The sequence below is a fragment of the Argopecten irradians genome, chromosome 9 (assembly GCF_041381155.1).
Source record: "Argopecten irradians isolate NY chromosome 9, Ai_NY, whole genome shotgun sequence".
In the NCBI taxonomy this organism is placed as follows: Eukaryota; Metazoa; Mollusca; class Bivalvia; order Pectinida; family Pectinidae; genus Argopecten; species Argopecten irradians.
Window position 1 is genome coordinate 3,062,831 of NC_091142.1, and position 15,930 is coordinate 3,078,760.

At 32.7% G+C, this 15,930-nt stretch overlaps 1 protein-coding gene across 2 annotated transcripts; it reads right to left on the reverse strand.

Moving 5' to 3' along the window:
- Window positions 1-1,295: 1,295 nt before the first annotated feature.
- Window positions 1,296-15,928, reverse strand: LOC138331097 (peptidyl-glycine alpha-amidating monooxygenase B-like). Of its 2 annotated transcripts, none has more exons than XM_069278556.1 (12): window positions 15,770-15,928; window positions 13,290-13,341; window positions 12,759-12,846; window positions 9,686-9,780; window positions 9,011-9,082; window positions 7,553-7,601; window positions 4,432-4,496; window positions 3,940-4,023; window positions 3,182-3,258; window positions 2,186-2,239; window positions 1,935-1,984; window positions 1,296-1,763 (listed from the first exon to the last, which is right to left on the reverse strand). In XM_069278556.1, the coding sequence occupies exons 1-12, from the start codon at window positions 15,893-15,895 to the stop codon at window positions 1,553-1,555; spliced, it is 1,023 nt and encodes a 340-aa protein (XP_069134657.1). In that variant the 5' UTR covers window positions 15,896-15,928; the 3' UTR covers window positions 1,296-1,552. The 2 variants fall into 2 exon arrangements, with proteins under 2 accessions (XP_069134657.1, XP_069134656.1); XM_069278555.1 differs by having other exon boundaries at window positions 7,553-7,604.
- Window positions 15,929-15,930: the final 2 nt, after the last annotated feature.

Genomic DNA, 15,930 nt, shown 5'->3' on the forward strand with positions numbered 1-15,930 from the left:
TTACATAATTTCTTTTCTCTAGATTACAAAAGTAGTTGGAATTTTTTTCACCGTCTTCATACCACATGGCTTTAGATCTGAACATGACACCTTTTATTTTATCTCTGCGTATGTTTTCTAGTAATTGCTTTTTATTCTCCAAATCAGATAAGATATCTGTTGATGGTCTTTGGTTAACTTCTAATTCTAGTTCTGCAATATCACTCTCTAAACTTTTCTCTTGCCTCTTCATTTCACGTGTTTTATTTCCAGAATAAAGGATAGTCAAAGACCTGATTTTCATCTTCAGTATTTCAAAAAGTAATTGCGAGTTTATTCGAAATGTTGCATTCTCCAAATCCTGTTTATTCCCACTCGTAATATATTCATCTAACGTTTCATTAATACATTTTTTAACTAAATCAACATATTCTGTGTCACCTAACAATTTAACATTATGTTTCCAGTAGCCCTTCCCTCTCTGACTATTATCAAGATTGATATCTAACAAAATACATGAATGATCTGTTCGATAGCCTGGAAGAATTGATGATGATTTGGTCTTAGTAAATATGTCATTATGGTTTTTGTTTGCAATCAATCCACGCATATTTCATGAGGAGTTTTGCATTGAGTACCACCCACTTCAATCTGCCAGGAATATCGGCATTGCATGTCTACATGGGCAATGCAGCTTCGTCATCTTACTGCATCATCAAAATTACTTTTTCTGCGGTGGATCTTGATCATTATTTTTTAAAACTATGCTTGTACCATTTAAAACATATAGGTCACTTTTGTCACTGCATATCGTATTTTCAAAAATGACATCTTTTTACGATTTTGGAGAAACATGAAATGGACACGTGTCTGTTTATACAACTAATTCCTAGTGATGGATTCTCGACAAATACATCACTCAAGGAAACCGGTCAAATAGAACATACATACAACCCCTGAGTTTGATAAAGATATTATTAATGATTCCATTGATATCTATGATCAGCTTAAAGACGTAAATAAGAACCAGCATTTGCCCGTTTTTAACAAACGACATATACAGATGAATCAACAGATATAACTTTCAGACATGTAGAACCAGCTAAAACTTTTTTAGATAACCAGTCAATTCCATTTTTATTACACACAGTTATTTTCTGTCCATTCTTGCCATTAATACAAATGATTAATAACACATATCATATTTTTGTAAATTCTACTAATTATTGATGGCAAGAATGAACAGAATATAATTGTGTGTAATAACATTGTATTTGTCTTTTTAGTTTTTGTTTAATTGGATTATAATGAAGACATTTATAATTATTAACTTCTTTTTATTTCACAAAAGTTGTACAGAAACTTATTACACTTTAGTTCATTCGCATTTTACACAATGTCAGTATCACAATGTACATTATACAAAACTATTCATAAAAAGGTCATGAAATGCAAGATAATTAAAAAATGAAATGAAAATAAAATCACCACAGGATTAATACCAATACACAAAGTCGGAAGTTTTCATATTTAAGTAAGAACTTGCATTACAGAAGAAAAACAAGCTAACAGGTTAGTAACTTTTGGTCATGTTGTACTTCCTGATGTATTTCAATTGATCTGTGTCACCGCCAGGCTCGCTTGCGTCAGATGGTATATTATCAAACTGCCATCCTTCATCCTGCGTGTTTCCAATGCAATTCAGTGTTTTCGTGCCAGCGATGTCATTCGAATTGACACCGTAATACAGAAAGAAGTTACACATATCCTGTACGTGACTATATCTGAAACATACAAGTGTCGGTATATAAGTGTTTTATTGTTTAAGTCACGAGAAACATAATCGTGTCGGTATATAAGTGTTTTATTGTGTAAGCCACAGGAAATATTTCACACTTCTCAATAACAGTCAAATCACCCATCAGCAAACAAAATCGTTTTCCATCGGAACTTACCCAATGTCTACCTTGGTATCGCCAGTATTACGGAAGGTACATCTGGTGGCCTGAAAATAAAGTATCACGTTCAGTTACACGTGTTATGTGACTTGGAATGAAAAGAACATGACCAAAAGTAAGATTCTCATAAAATTGCAATCAATATGTTCTCCATGTTATTAAAACTTTAAGACTGATATGCATGTCTCACTTTCCGTTTTATGGTTTCATTACGTTGGATTATGATGGTGTTGATGGTTTATACTCACGACTATGTCTCCTGGATAAAGCACTAATCCTTTGTACGTGACATCAAACATCACCTGTTAAAGGGATGTTGCTACATTTATTATGTAATGGAATGATAACTATGACGTACTGTTTTCTTTAATAAAAGCAAAAAGACATACCTACAGATGTTACGTAATTCTTACACGTGACAATTAATTAATATTTTAATATACAGATAGTAAACATTTTCTCGTATATTTTAAAGATGAAAATATGAAGCAATGGAATTTGTTAATCAATTGACCGATTACCAGGTGTTATATAACCTGTTACCACGCCTTGTGTCTGCAAACGCATGTTTGCCCATTCAATGTCGGAACAAACATCGTAGCATACACAATACAAAATACAAAGTCACGTGCGGCTTGATTAACAGCTGGCGATCCATTAATTAGAGTGCAAAAACAGTGATATCTGATATATATGAGGAAATGAAGGGAGAATCTGAGTTAGTCTTCTAAAACACAAGAAAACATTTTAACTCAAGAAGGCAGATAATTCACAGGATCTTTGAGTAGGCAAACCAATAATTAGATCACATAACATCAATTGTATAATATATCTGCATTTCAAACGGAGGGTTGGACGTAAAGCAGCGAGAAGCTGGATGAAGTATCTTAGGGTCAGGCGCATTTTATATGACCTTTAAAACATTCGATTTTTCTGGACTCATGATGATTTCAGAGGTCAAAGGTCAGAGGTTAAAAATCTACAATTTTTGAACTGTGACAAACCAATTCCTTTGCAGACTAAGTATCATACATGTATTCACTCCGAATGTTTAATTTGTTAGCACTTATGAAAATTTCAAGTTCCATCCTTTGACATTTGACCTTTGAAATTACTACCATAAAATATGCAAGTAATCTAAAGGTATATCAATTAAGGCGAGTCAACGCGAAACGTCTCAATTTGATACATCATTAAATTTATAATACCTTTCGTTGACATTAAAGGGTTCGCCGGACACTTACTAGTGGGTACAGGGGATTTCCTCGGCCTATCTCTATCCACTGGCCCCGTCTCACAATATACCCAGACAACGCTACACCTTGCAGAAAAAAAACGAGAGGATTTCTCAAAATTAAACTCGTGTAAAAATACGACTCGAGTACATTTTTAATAATTTAGAGTTCATAATTGTATTGCATATTTATCGATCAAATAGGGATTGGATACTGTTTTGATTGTGTTAATGGTGGTATGAAAGCGATTTGATACAGACATATTCAATGTTTATTTACATCACATTGTAAATCCCCTTCCTTCATTTGTGTACATTACTGACAAGCATTATGTTGTCTATGTGCCGCCTAAGTGTCAGTCTTTAGACCAATATATAAGTCCGAAGATGCCTTTTAGTTAATTATGAATTCAAAGCAAATCTGTAATAGACCTGTGAAAAGTAAAAATGTATAAACTAAGTAAGATTTACATCTTATCGAAGCGTGAACTAGAGGTAGTCCAGTCATGCATTGGGTTTGTATTTGTACATTTATGTCATTTCGATTATGCTAATTTGAGCGCAACTCCTCTTCCATTGACTATATAGGAAAATATACGTAAATATCAAGGTATAAAATCATCAGTGTAGTGTAAATAGTATTTTGTAACTGGTAGGATATTGTACGTACCCGTGCACAAACACGTAAGGTTGCTTAAATTAACTCTCGAATATGTATTAATATTTCTAAAACAATCAAATGATAAGTATAAAAAATTAATTACGGACCTTTGCTATGAGTGTGTAATCCATATGCTAGGATTGGCGCAGGCGCAGTCCTGTTCCATTCACAGGCAGTATCAACCGTAAATTCTGTAATTTGGACATCATCAAAAAATAGTGTTATTCAGATATAAAATTTACAACCATAAGGGAAGAGCACTCTGACATGGATAATATACTCTTTAAATTACACAAGTTGAAGCAAATATTTTCCATTTTCCCGAAGTGCTTACTCAGTTTGTTGCTTTTTAAAACTGTATTTCTCTAATTGGATGATTTCTGTTAAAGACAAATTACAAACCTGAAATATCTAAACATGTGTAGGTATAAATATGATATGTAATCAATGACAAAAAGTGATTAAACCTTTTTTTAGAATAGCATTTCCAAATATGCCATCAGATTCATTTAAAATCAGATTATTTTCAATGTCAGTTTTCACAATTTCATGCATTAAATTCTAAGAGAAACTCATAAGAGATATAACGTTTTACTTACTGTCGACATGAGGTGGAATATAGCCGTTAATATTGTACAGACTAATAGCAGCTGCCATCCGGGGTCTGAGGGAAACGAAATAATAGTGCTGAATGGCATAACTGTAATCACGGAAAATAGTCTAGGTATTTGTTTCCCAATACACCGGATATGTTTTCTGTACAACACCGGTCGAGGTTGACATAATCTGTGCTTTAATGTTTATTTTAATTGTTTTATTATAAAATATAAACTTTATTTATTTTACATCGATTACCAAAACAAGCTATACAACTCATGTAAATCACTCTCGATGGCCAGGATGTAAGCGCGCGAGGGATCTTTGTGTGGGAGGAAACCGGAGTGCCCAAACAAAGAAAACCTACGTGATCGGGCAGGTGCCCCCTAACCTTCTCACGTCCGTGCCGAGGAACGAACCCCGGCCGGCTAGGTGAAAGGTGAGTGGCTTAACCACTACACCACACGGTCACCCTGTTGTTTTATTTGATTTAAATTATTGTACGTAGGGGCGCTTTGTAGGGTGATGGTATCGCAAGAGTTATAGGCATAAAAAATAACATAATTTGTAGTAATGGAAGTTTTTTTTTATTAGAAATGCAGTTTACGCTGTTTGTACTGAAGAATTGAAATTGGTTGAGTAAGTTTTTCAATATTATTTCTCAATGGTAACTACTTAACATGTGACGTTAATAGCATTGACGATCCGTACTGAATCAACAAGTGAAATTACCAGAATGTTTCAAATGGAATGTTATAAATTACCCGTATAATAAATAGTCTTAGATGATATTTCACGAGTGGTTTCAATTAATTAACAGAATTCAATAATGATATGTGCAACGAGCATTTAGACATATCGAGTTTAATACATTTCATATAACGTAGCCATGAGAATAAGATTACATTTATCACATAACTAGTATTTATGGAAATATAGATAGAAGTTTTAATATCGTTTTATATAGAGTTGCGAAATTGGACTAGCATTTGATGTTTCATCATGCGACGTCATATTTTGATTATGACGTGATTATTACATGTTATGTCACAATAAAGTAATTACATGTGTTTACTCTTATTGATGTCATAAACGCATGTCATGGCTGAACTGGTCTGCTATATTATAAACTAAGTGGCGAACACTTCCACGCCATGTATAGGTTGTGTGCAAACATACCTTCTACCAGATTGTATAAATATGTTGATATTCCAATATTGGAATATGACCCTTCGATCTTTTGATTGGTAGAATTTTTTAAACTTTGACCCTAACTACTTTTTGTCGGTGTCAACGTCATCAATAATTGGATGACGTCATACTGTTGTAACCCGATCGCTGCATGCAGATGCAGAACAAACAGCTATTGAAATCGGATGTGTTGCGGCATAAGAATACAAATTTTCTTATTGGTAGCATAAAATATAGACTCATTCACAAAAGTGTTATTTGTATTCAAATTCAAATAGATGTTCAGAAGTTGGAAATACATGGAAGAATTGTTCTTAATAAAAATTATTTGCTATTAATACATTTTTGAATATCAATGAGTCCCTATTTGCTTATGAAGATATCAAAACACTTTATTTGCATACGTCGGCAAATAACGTAGACTTATTCTGGCCTTCTAAAAGATGAATAGCAAGATCTCATTGTGACGAGTGCCGTCACACAAAGTTTCCACAGAGCCTAATTTGACAAGAGTGACCTCCCCTGAATGATAACAATAATGAGAACTTTTATTTCGCAGGAGTTAAATACTTTTTGGAAAGTTACATCATTTAAAGTTAATAAATTAGGCACAGCAATGCCTATAATTGTATTCGATTTGTGTTCTCAACCATTATATTTCTTTTTGTTCAATTTTGACCAATTGCATGCCGTAGCGGCCATCTTGGTTTATGTGACTAGTAACAATATGATCTATTCCGGGATACAAGCTAAGGAACTCTTCTGGTAGGAGTTAGAAAACGTTGATTTGGTCATGTGACCGCGAAAAAATTAGGGCACATTTTTCCGTCATGGCGGTGACACTTATAGGCAGAGAATACCAATGTCCTGGCAAAGGTCATAGTCGGTAATAATTGCTCGATAACGGAACTAAGATAAACTGTTATGTTTTGTGTTTCTTATTTGTTATCGATTTTTGGGAAAATGCACCAAGGTAAGTTATGAAATATTTGTGAGTGAGACGTCTGATTTCCAACTGCTAGGCGACAGCTCCATTTGATGCCGTAATTTACATATCATTTTCGTATAAAGTATCTAAATTCAATTTTCGTGCATATTTAGATTAAATTTAATACAATATGTTCTGATAATTAATGTTAAATGTTCTATCATGATATGTAATTTTCCACCGTGTTCAATCATTACATATGACGCCATTTTGTTTCAAATGTGCCCTAAATTAAGTCACGTGGTGATGAAAGTCACATGACTAAACTGACTGAATGTTGTATCCCGGAATCGGCGTATTTGCATGCCGTAGCGGCCATCTTGGTTTATGTGACTAGTAACAATATGATCTATAACTTAAAAATACAACAAAAACAGTCACAAAATTATTTTTTTATTAATAATCATGGTATCCTTCACTTTAAAAAAACTAGAATCTTATTTAAACTACATATTGAAACCGATTCCAGACCAATCGGACTAGTAGTTAGATATCTATAAGCAGTTCAATTTTGAACAATGAAAGGTTTTGGCGGCCATCTGGGTTGCTGGATGGAAAAAACCGGTCAACACATCTGAAGGTCACCAAAAATGACCTCACAAAATATCATGGCGATCTGACTTATAGTTTTCGAGAAAAACGTCGGATAAAGTCACGGCGGAAAAAGAAGAACCAGAAGAAGAAGAATCGAAGCAAACACAATAAGTTCCCCATTCCGTACGGGGAACTCAATGATGTAGAACCAGATCAAATAACCCGTGGTTGTTGGGTATGGAATTTATTTCACACTCGAGTAAGTTACAAAGGACACTCGATAAAGCTAGTTTCTTCAATATGTAACTTCTAAAAAATAACTCACTCTTGTTAAATAAAGTGCATAACCAACAACTTCTCGTTGTGATACCTCTATATATCTAAGAAACAATGTGCTATATTGTACTTACTTGTTGGTACGGATTTTCAGACGCATATGTGCGAATTCTGCGACACGATCTTCTAAAAAAAAAGTAGAAGAATCTTGAGCATGCCCTATCTGTTTAAATTATAAATATTTTTAATTATTAATAAATTATTTTATTCTATCATATTTCGCGGAGTTTTACCTTACAGACAATTATTAAATTTTGGACAATTGACCGATTTATGCGTGATTATTTTGGGTCGTTACCTTAAAACCAGTTGAAGATAAATTCAGTTCAGTTTGACTGTTAAAATATACACAATATCAAGAAGACCTTTCAATATGTTATTCAACACCAAAAACATTAACATTTGAGAATTACAATACTTACAATGCATAGGCCAATAATATAAAATGAATGTTTGCAGCACTGCCAAAATGTATGATATTTACGTCTACGGGCAGTAAAATGAGTACACACTGAAGATCCCTAGTCTATCTTTTCATTCACATAATTACAGTGTTATTAGTTATTGATTATAAAGTGACGTCTTCAGATATGTCTTCATATAAACACACATAAAGCATAAACAATATTTTACGGTGTACAAAAATCTTTGTAACAAATGTCTATAAAACATCTGTAAAATTTGTCCATGTCTTTGAATGATTTTCACAAGTTAGTTCATCAAAACTTTTGGTTTTCAATATATTACTGCAGAAAAAATAGGTTGACAAAATTTTCGCCAAATTATGGCATGTATGAATTTGTAAAACATATATATCATCATAAAACAATTTTGACAATGATAAGAATTAACAGATGAATTGATAGATTCCGTTTTTAGATTTAAACTTTCTTTTGCGTCCTCAACTACTTTTCAACGATAGACACATACTACTTAAGGATTAGCTTGAATAGATTTTTTATGTTATGGAAATAACACAAAAATCTGAGTGTACTTTAAATAAACCGCGAAGCTTATGATGAGAGTACACTAAGATTTTTGTGTTATATCTCCATAACATAAAAAAATCTATTCAAATTAATTCTTATAATTCATTTTACCAAAGATAATCTCTTTAATATTCAAAATTCACTTTGAGACCCTCTTGTCTATGAAATCATTACGCCGTCATCTCAGAAGTAACGTTACAAACGGCGACGCCATTTTTTCTTTATGGACTGATAAAGTAAATTTTTAAGCCAATGAAAATGCTCATAACAAGCAAAATTGAAATATATAAACACACTGAAACATTTGTTTGGAAAGATATAGCACAGGTGTATGGGGTTAACAAATGATACTTGAAATCACTGTAACTGTATGCTAATTAATCGACACCTGATTGGTTAAATCAGGTTAAATTGGTTATTTTTACCGTGGATTTTGTAAACCCCTCCCCCCTTTAACCTTATTTGGAATGCTAAATGAAACATTAAATTTAATGATAATATGAAATAAAACATTTTACCAGCGTGTTTAACCAAATACCTTACCAGAGATGTCGTCTCGGCCGTGGACCTGTAGTATGAAATAACGGGCTCTGTCTCCTGTGTATATACCGGTATCTGTAAGGGATAAATTGTCAAACGTCATAGCTACATGTTTAGCAGAATGCAGCACTCATTGAGTATGAGACAGGGAAATCTCAACCCGCAGTGTAAAGTTATTAAGTTGTTGAGTACAAGACTTAGCGAGTGTTTAACAGCTTCAGTAGCGAGTGTTTAACAGCTTCAGTACACCTAGTATTGAGATTTATCTTGTCTCGTCAACGTCAAGAGGGTGGATGTGAGCGAGGATAATTACGTTTTCTGAATATATACTTTTGACATTGCATAAATGACGTTATATAATTGTTCTGAGCGTGCAGGCTGTCTTGATCTGGGTTAGATATATAATGCCTCACCCCTGCCGAAGTGTGGGTACTTTGTACAAGTAGGAGAAAAATATTAATCTGTTTCACAGAATAACAATGAGATATGATAAGTCTATAATTAGGAATATAAATATTGCAAAAGATGCGAAACGAAATTGGGAATAGAAATGATTTCGTGTGAATTTAGATTTCTATTGACTCTATTGAAGGGTTTGTTATTTGAAGCCTACATGTATGTTAATCATTAATAAAATGATTAACGAAACTTGACGAGACATGAAGGAATTTTTTTTACCTTTAGGCAAAGTCCAACCTGGGGCGCCGTTAGTCCAGGAATACAAAAACACTCTTTTTGTGTTTTTACAAACATGATTCGGATCAACGCACTCCCTAAAATTTAACATTACAAAATGCATATAATTAATATTTATTGTACTTACTGCATTTCTTATTCTTTGAATTGTTGTTTCTGTATCCTACTGATTATGTCACGATGAGGAAGATGACATTTTAAGTATTTACAAATGTACAGTACTGTAAAGTTGTTTAATTTCTCGAGTGTAAAATTTCGCGATGTACTTTTTGGAACTTATTCGCGGAGGAGGGGGGTTAATTTTGCGAATTATCTCTGTAGCCTTTGAAAGAGTCATTCATACGACATGCTATAATATGTAAAACCGTTAATTTGAAAGATTTCGCGAGGTATTAAATGCGAATTTGATCCGCGAATTTAGCGAAATTAAAACCCAGCAAATTTTACCAACTATACAGTATACCATGGTATTGTACTAATCTCAAAACTAAATACTCGTAAGACGTTTATTTTATCGAACTAAACTATCAAACATTGATTTTTGTTATTACATATTCTAAAAGTCCTAGACTTAGATTGATAAGTTTTATATATTACAGTGACTTTCTTTGCTAGAAATTGGGCATTAATACTGAATGACTGTTGTATAATCCCATGTACAATGTACATTCCATGGCCACGATTGTTTCACGTTCTTATTCAATAAATAAACTTGTAGTATCTGTAATTCAAACGATGATGGGGACTATAATGTCACGAAACTCACGTCAAATGATGACGTCATTATTACCGGATAGTGGGACTAATCGACGTCATTTTGATATTTCGAAACCCACATATTTATAGTCTGATTTCAGTGCAAATTGGTATATAGAGGTCTTGAAGAATGTCAAAAAACATTTGAAAATACCCGGATACGACTAATACAGGTATTTGTCTCTATGGATAGTGAGCATGTGAGAAAAAATGCACGATTGCAAGATTGATTTCATATAGGATCTTACATGAGTGGGCATTTCATATGAGATTTTATGAAACGTGTCTTAAGAAGTTTTTATATTTGCGAGCTTTGGCGAGCTAATGTTAAAAATCCCATAGAAACTGCCCAGAGCCCAATATTCTTGAAACTTTGCATTTAGATAGTACTATTAGTTTTCCCTTTAAAATGACAACACTTTCTTCCTTTTGTGATTTAAAAAAGGCGCAAAGGGCGTGATATCTTCGTGTTCATTTTCATTAAAAAATTTCATTACAAACATGCCAAAATAGGTTTGTTAAATATTCTACATTTTTTTAATTCATAAATGATTTCAGTAGATCGTATACTTTATATTTAAGTCATTTGTTTTAGATTTTTAACGGACAATTTTGTTTGAAATACTATTTTTTACGAAATATTAACGCTTTTTTGGTAAAAAACGAAAATGAAACATTGCTCTTCGCCATCTCATTAACATTTACCCAGTTACGGGTTTTGTCCACAATTTTACCCTCATTTGAAATTACACTCATGTCATTTTCTGTCTATATGTTAATTAGTTTCGAAATTAAAGTCCTGGAAAACAGTTTTTGTGTAACTTGAAAATAGATAGTGCAAGTAGCAACGGACCACTTCTTTGTTAGTATAGCTAGCTATACATTTCCAGTTTATGATCCAGAGTCCGATTTAAGTGAAAATTATTGTACAGTTATAATTTTAGATGCTACAGATCATGGTAAGACTTTATAAAATATTGGTTGCCATCGTAACAAAAGGGAGGCCTCTGATTGGCTGAAATTTAAATGATGTCAGAGTTAAGTGAAAATTTGTATGTAGAATTAACGAGGTATGCTGAAATACATGGTATTATTTTCAAAAAGATTGGTTGCCATGGAAACAAATGGAGGCCTCTGATTGGTTGAAATTTTGATATTATTAGTTATAAGTGAAAATTGTTACATATGAGTTATGGGGTATGCGGAATGAGATAGTAACAGTTTTAAATACACTGTTGCCATTGTAACGAAATAAAAGCCCCCTGATTGATCATAATTAAGATTGTAGCTATTGTGGTGCTGGTTTTATTTTTAGTTTCAAAGGTAACTCAGTTTCCCCTCTTTATCATTTTTAATTCAATTTAAAATAGTTTTATATCTACATAAGAGAGATGGATAATCTTAATTTGTTATTTGATTTCTGATATAAAAAAAGAAACTATTTGTTTCACCCAAGAGCATACATTGTATCTAGTTGTTAGGCTCTGTATGTACTGTTATTTAAAAATACAGCTAATTTTATAGTTTACATGTTAATTTACACGTTTTGTTTGAAAATCAAACGTAACTCTGTTTCCCTCTTTAATCATTTTTAATTTAGTTTTAAATAGTTTTTATCTACATAAGAGAGATGGATAATCTTAATTTGTATCTTTTGAGTTTAAATTGCTGACGAAAATATATTTCTTTCCAATAAATATTTGATTTCTGATATCAAAAAAGAAACTAATTGTTTGACTCAAGAGCACATTTAGAAAATTATCCTGGCTACATTTCAGCCTATGAAATATTATTTTCCCGAATTTCAATTTTTCATTTTTTTAATGTTCAAAAGGTGGACACAAGTTGTCCCCTTGCCAAATACCCAAAGTATGTTAAGTAGTGTTAGAAAACATCATTTTAGGCCTTTTATGCCTTTTACAAAATTGATTAAAAACACATATAAACTAGTTATGTACCTAGACCTTTACCACTGCAAAATTTGAAGAAAAAAATCGGAGCGTGTGTGGATTTTGCAATCCCACCTTTGAGATACTGTAACTACAAAAACCTACATTAAACGTCAAAATATATTACAAAAATCCAGCGGAGGCCGCCATTTTGTCCCGCCATCCTCGTTATCCTGACGTCATTATATTGTTTCTGTCTGACGTGTCTGACGTCACAATGAATTTCCATCCAATAAAAAAAATCGCCCCAAGTTATATTACACAAGTGACATACGCAAAAATATTACACGGGCAAAATCACTGGATATCAGGCGGATTATATGATAAATGAGTATGTACAATGTACTTACCAGATAGCTGAGTCGGAGTAAGGCTCATCACACATACCCACAGTAATGTGATGGACATCATCTCGCTCTCCGATTGGCAGATATTCCGCTGTTAATCAATAGTTAATGTAATCTAAGCCAGGCAGTACTTAAACATCATATTACGTAACAAAAAATTAGTTTAGAGCAGTAGAAAATCTGGATAGTTCCTTAACAGAACAGTAGAAAATCTCGATAGTTCCTAAACAATAACACGTTTAGAACAGTAGAAAATCTGGATAGTTCCTAAACAATAACACTTTTAGAACAGTAGAAAATCTGGATAGTTCCTAAACAATAACACTTTTAGAACAGTAGTAAATCTGGATAGTTCCTTCCTTAACAGAACAGTAGAAAATCAGGATAGTTCCTTAACAGAACAGTAGAAAATCTGGATAGTTCCTTAACAATAACCAATTAAGACTAATTTCTGATTGCATGTATGTGATAACATTCTAATTAATATAATAAGAATTATGTTTATCAACATAATGTATAATTTGCTGAACTTACTAATGTATTCGTCTGCCTCTAGTGGAAAAGCCGCGCAGCCATATTCTACTTTCTATTAAAAGAAATAACGTGTAAATATAACAGTGTATTTTACTTTCTGTTAAAAGATATAACGTGTAAATATAACAGCGTATTTTACTTTCTATTAAAAGATATAACGTGTAAATATAACAGCGTATTTTACTTTCTATTAAAAGATATAACGTGTAAATATAACAGCGTATTTTACTTTCTATTAAAAGATATAACGTCAAAATATAACAGCGTATTTTACTTTCTATTAAAAGATATAACGTGTAAATATAACAGCATATCCTACTTCCTATTAAAAGATATAACGTCAAAATATAACGGTGTATTCTACTTGCTATTAAAAGATATAACGTGTAAATATAACGGTGTTTCTACTTTCTATTAAAAGAAATAACGTGTAAATATAACAGCGTATCCTACTTTCTATTAAAAGATATAACGTGTAAACAGTATAAGACACTTCCATACGTGGATATGAAGGATAGGGACATTCTACTCGAGGGTCACAAAATGTAGTAAAACCCGAGGCTTGCCGAGGGTTTTACAACGTTTTGTGATCCCGAGGGTAGAATATCCCTATCCTTCATATTCACGTATGAAAGAGTATTTTTCTCTCATACCTCGACGTTTTCTTGCAATTTTTCATATAATAATTTCCGCCATTTTGAAATAAAATCGAAAAAAATCTCTATGCATAAAAAATTGTGTGATTTTCAACGCAGATCCCGTTGTTTGTATCTTTTAAAGTAAATCCAGCTTAATTTCAAAAAGAAATTGTTAAAATTGTACCTAGAAAATGGTAATTTTGTTTACGCTGTGAGGTCACGAGGCTTTATTGCATGAGTAGCCATGCAATACAGCTTCAGACGACATGGGTATATTGCCCTAGACAGCCAGTATTTCACGTGTAGGTATGAGAGAAAACAGTGTATTGACCTTATAGTGGTGTTTACTGAACTCCAAAAGCTCTGTTACATGTTGAAATTTGCTGACAATTTACTTCTGACAAAACTCTCGAAAAAGAAATGAACGAGTTAGAGAAGTTGATCAATGATACATACACTGTATTGTCAAATGACCAGTGTCCAGTTGTTCAATAGGTGATTAGGCTAATCACAGTTTAACGATAATTTTCCAATCAGGATAAAATCATTTCATGTGATACGAGTTTTACAAAATTCTATAAGAATCTTAAGAACTTCATTATTTCCTTACTTGCTGAATTTAGTGAAGATATAATTACAAATTTTGCATTAAACGAGAAATGAAAATTTCACTAATAATATGATTAATCTAATCATGCTTTGAACAACTAATGTCGGTATCAACAAATTTTTTCTATATTTTATGTATATTTTATAAACTACATGTGTAACAGAACGTTTGGAGGGCAGTGTATAATTCGTGATATTTATGCTAGTTGTAACCAGCGTTATTCGTATACATGGCATTCTTAATATCCGTATACATAAAGTAAAATAATCAAAAAGTATTAAAAAATAAAATGTATCTTACATAATATATCTATCTCAACAATAATCATACGATTGATATATCAACTTTATATTTTTCAGCAATATTTGAAATATCCTTTATTTTAAAAATGTACTAATTGTTTGTAACGAGAGAATTTTCATTGGCTAAAAATGTAATGCAAATTCTAGTGATTTATGATCCATTGTATACAAATGTTGCTCTGTTTGGTTTGCCATATCTTTCATAGATGTTATATGTTCATAATAGAGTTTTTTGCGATATCTTGTAACACAGGTTTGTTGGCGTTAGAGTATACGTTTAAAAAAATATTCAATTTAATTATCCACTTTTTTTTTACAGATTACCGAAGTAAGGGAAGTAACTCGAGTTGCCTAAGTCGACAATCTTAGATATAAATGAGCATTTATATAATTACATCACTTAAAATTAATTATCCCATCCTCGATACTAAAGGATTTCCGATCTCTGACGATCTCTACACCCTTGGACTATCTCAGGGTAAAACTGAAAACAGCTCAGAGGAAAAAATCTGAACCAATCACAAGCCAGCAAAATTTTTCCTTTGATGACTACAGAACAAGAGACGCTCAACTTCAAAGCCACATATTCAACTACAGTTTACCGTTATACAGCTCTTTTGATGTACATCAAAGAACATAATTTATCTGTTCTATTCTGTTGTCATCAGTTGTATTATGATATTGTCCAGGGGTGTAGATAGATCGTAAGTGATCGGAACCCCTGGATTATCGAGGATGTGGTTATAAACGCTACGCTACATAATTTGCATGCATGCACGAAGTTCAGTTGAAATCTTTGACCCAGAATTCGCTGAAAATACTTGCGTTTTAGAAACATATCCCGACAACTAGAACCCAAACTTTCCTTAGATGAGTTACTCACTTATTCTTACGATACTTCCATGAAATCGTACGTAATGGTTTACTTACATTTTCTCCAACAAAGGTGCTAAGAGGAAGAGTCAGGTGTTTGTAATAAACTCCCGTGTCGTCTGCCCGGGCAACAACAGCCCCGCACACCATGGAAACCGTCAAAATTGCTCTATACGTTAACATCGTGCCGTCAGAGCTTGGACTAAAAAGGTATTTAC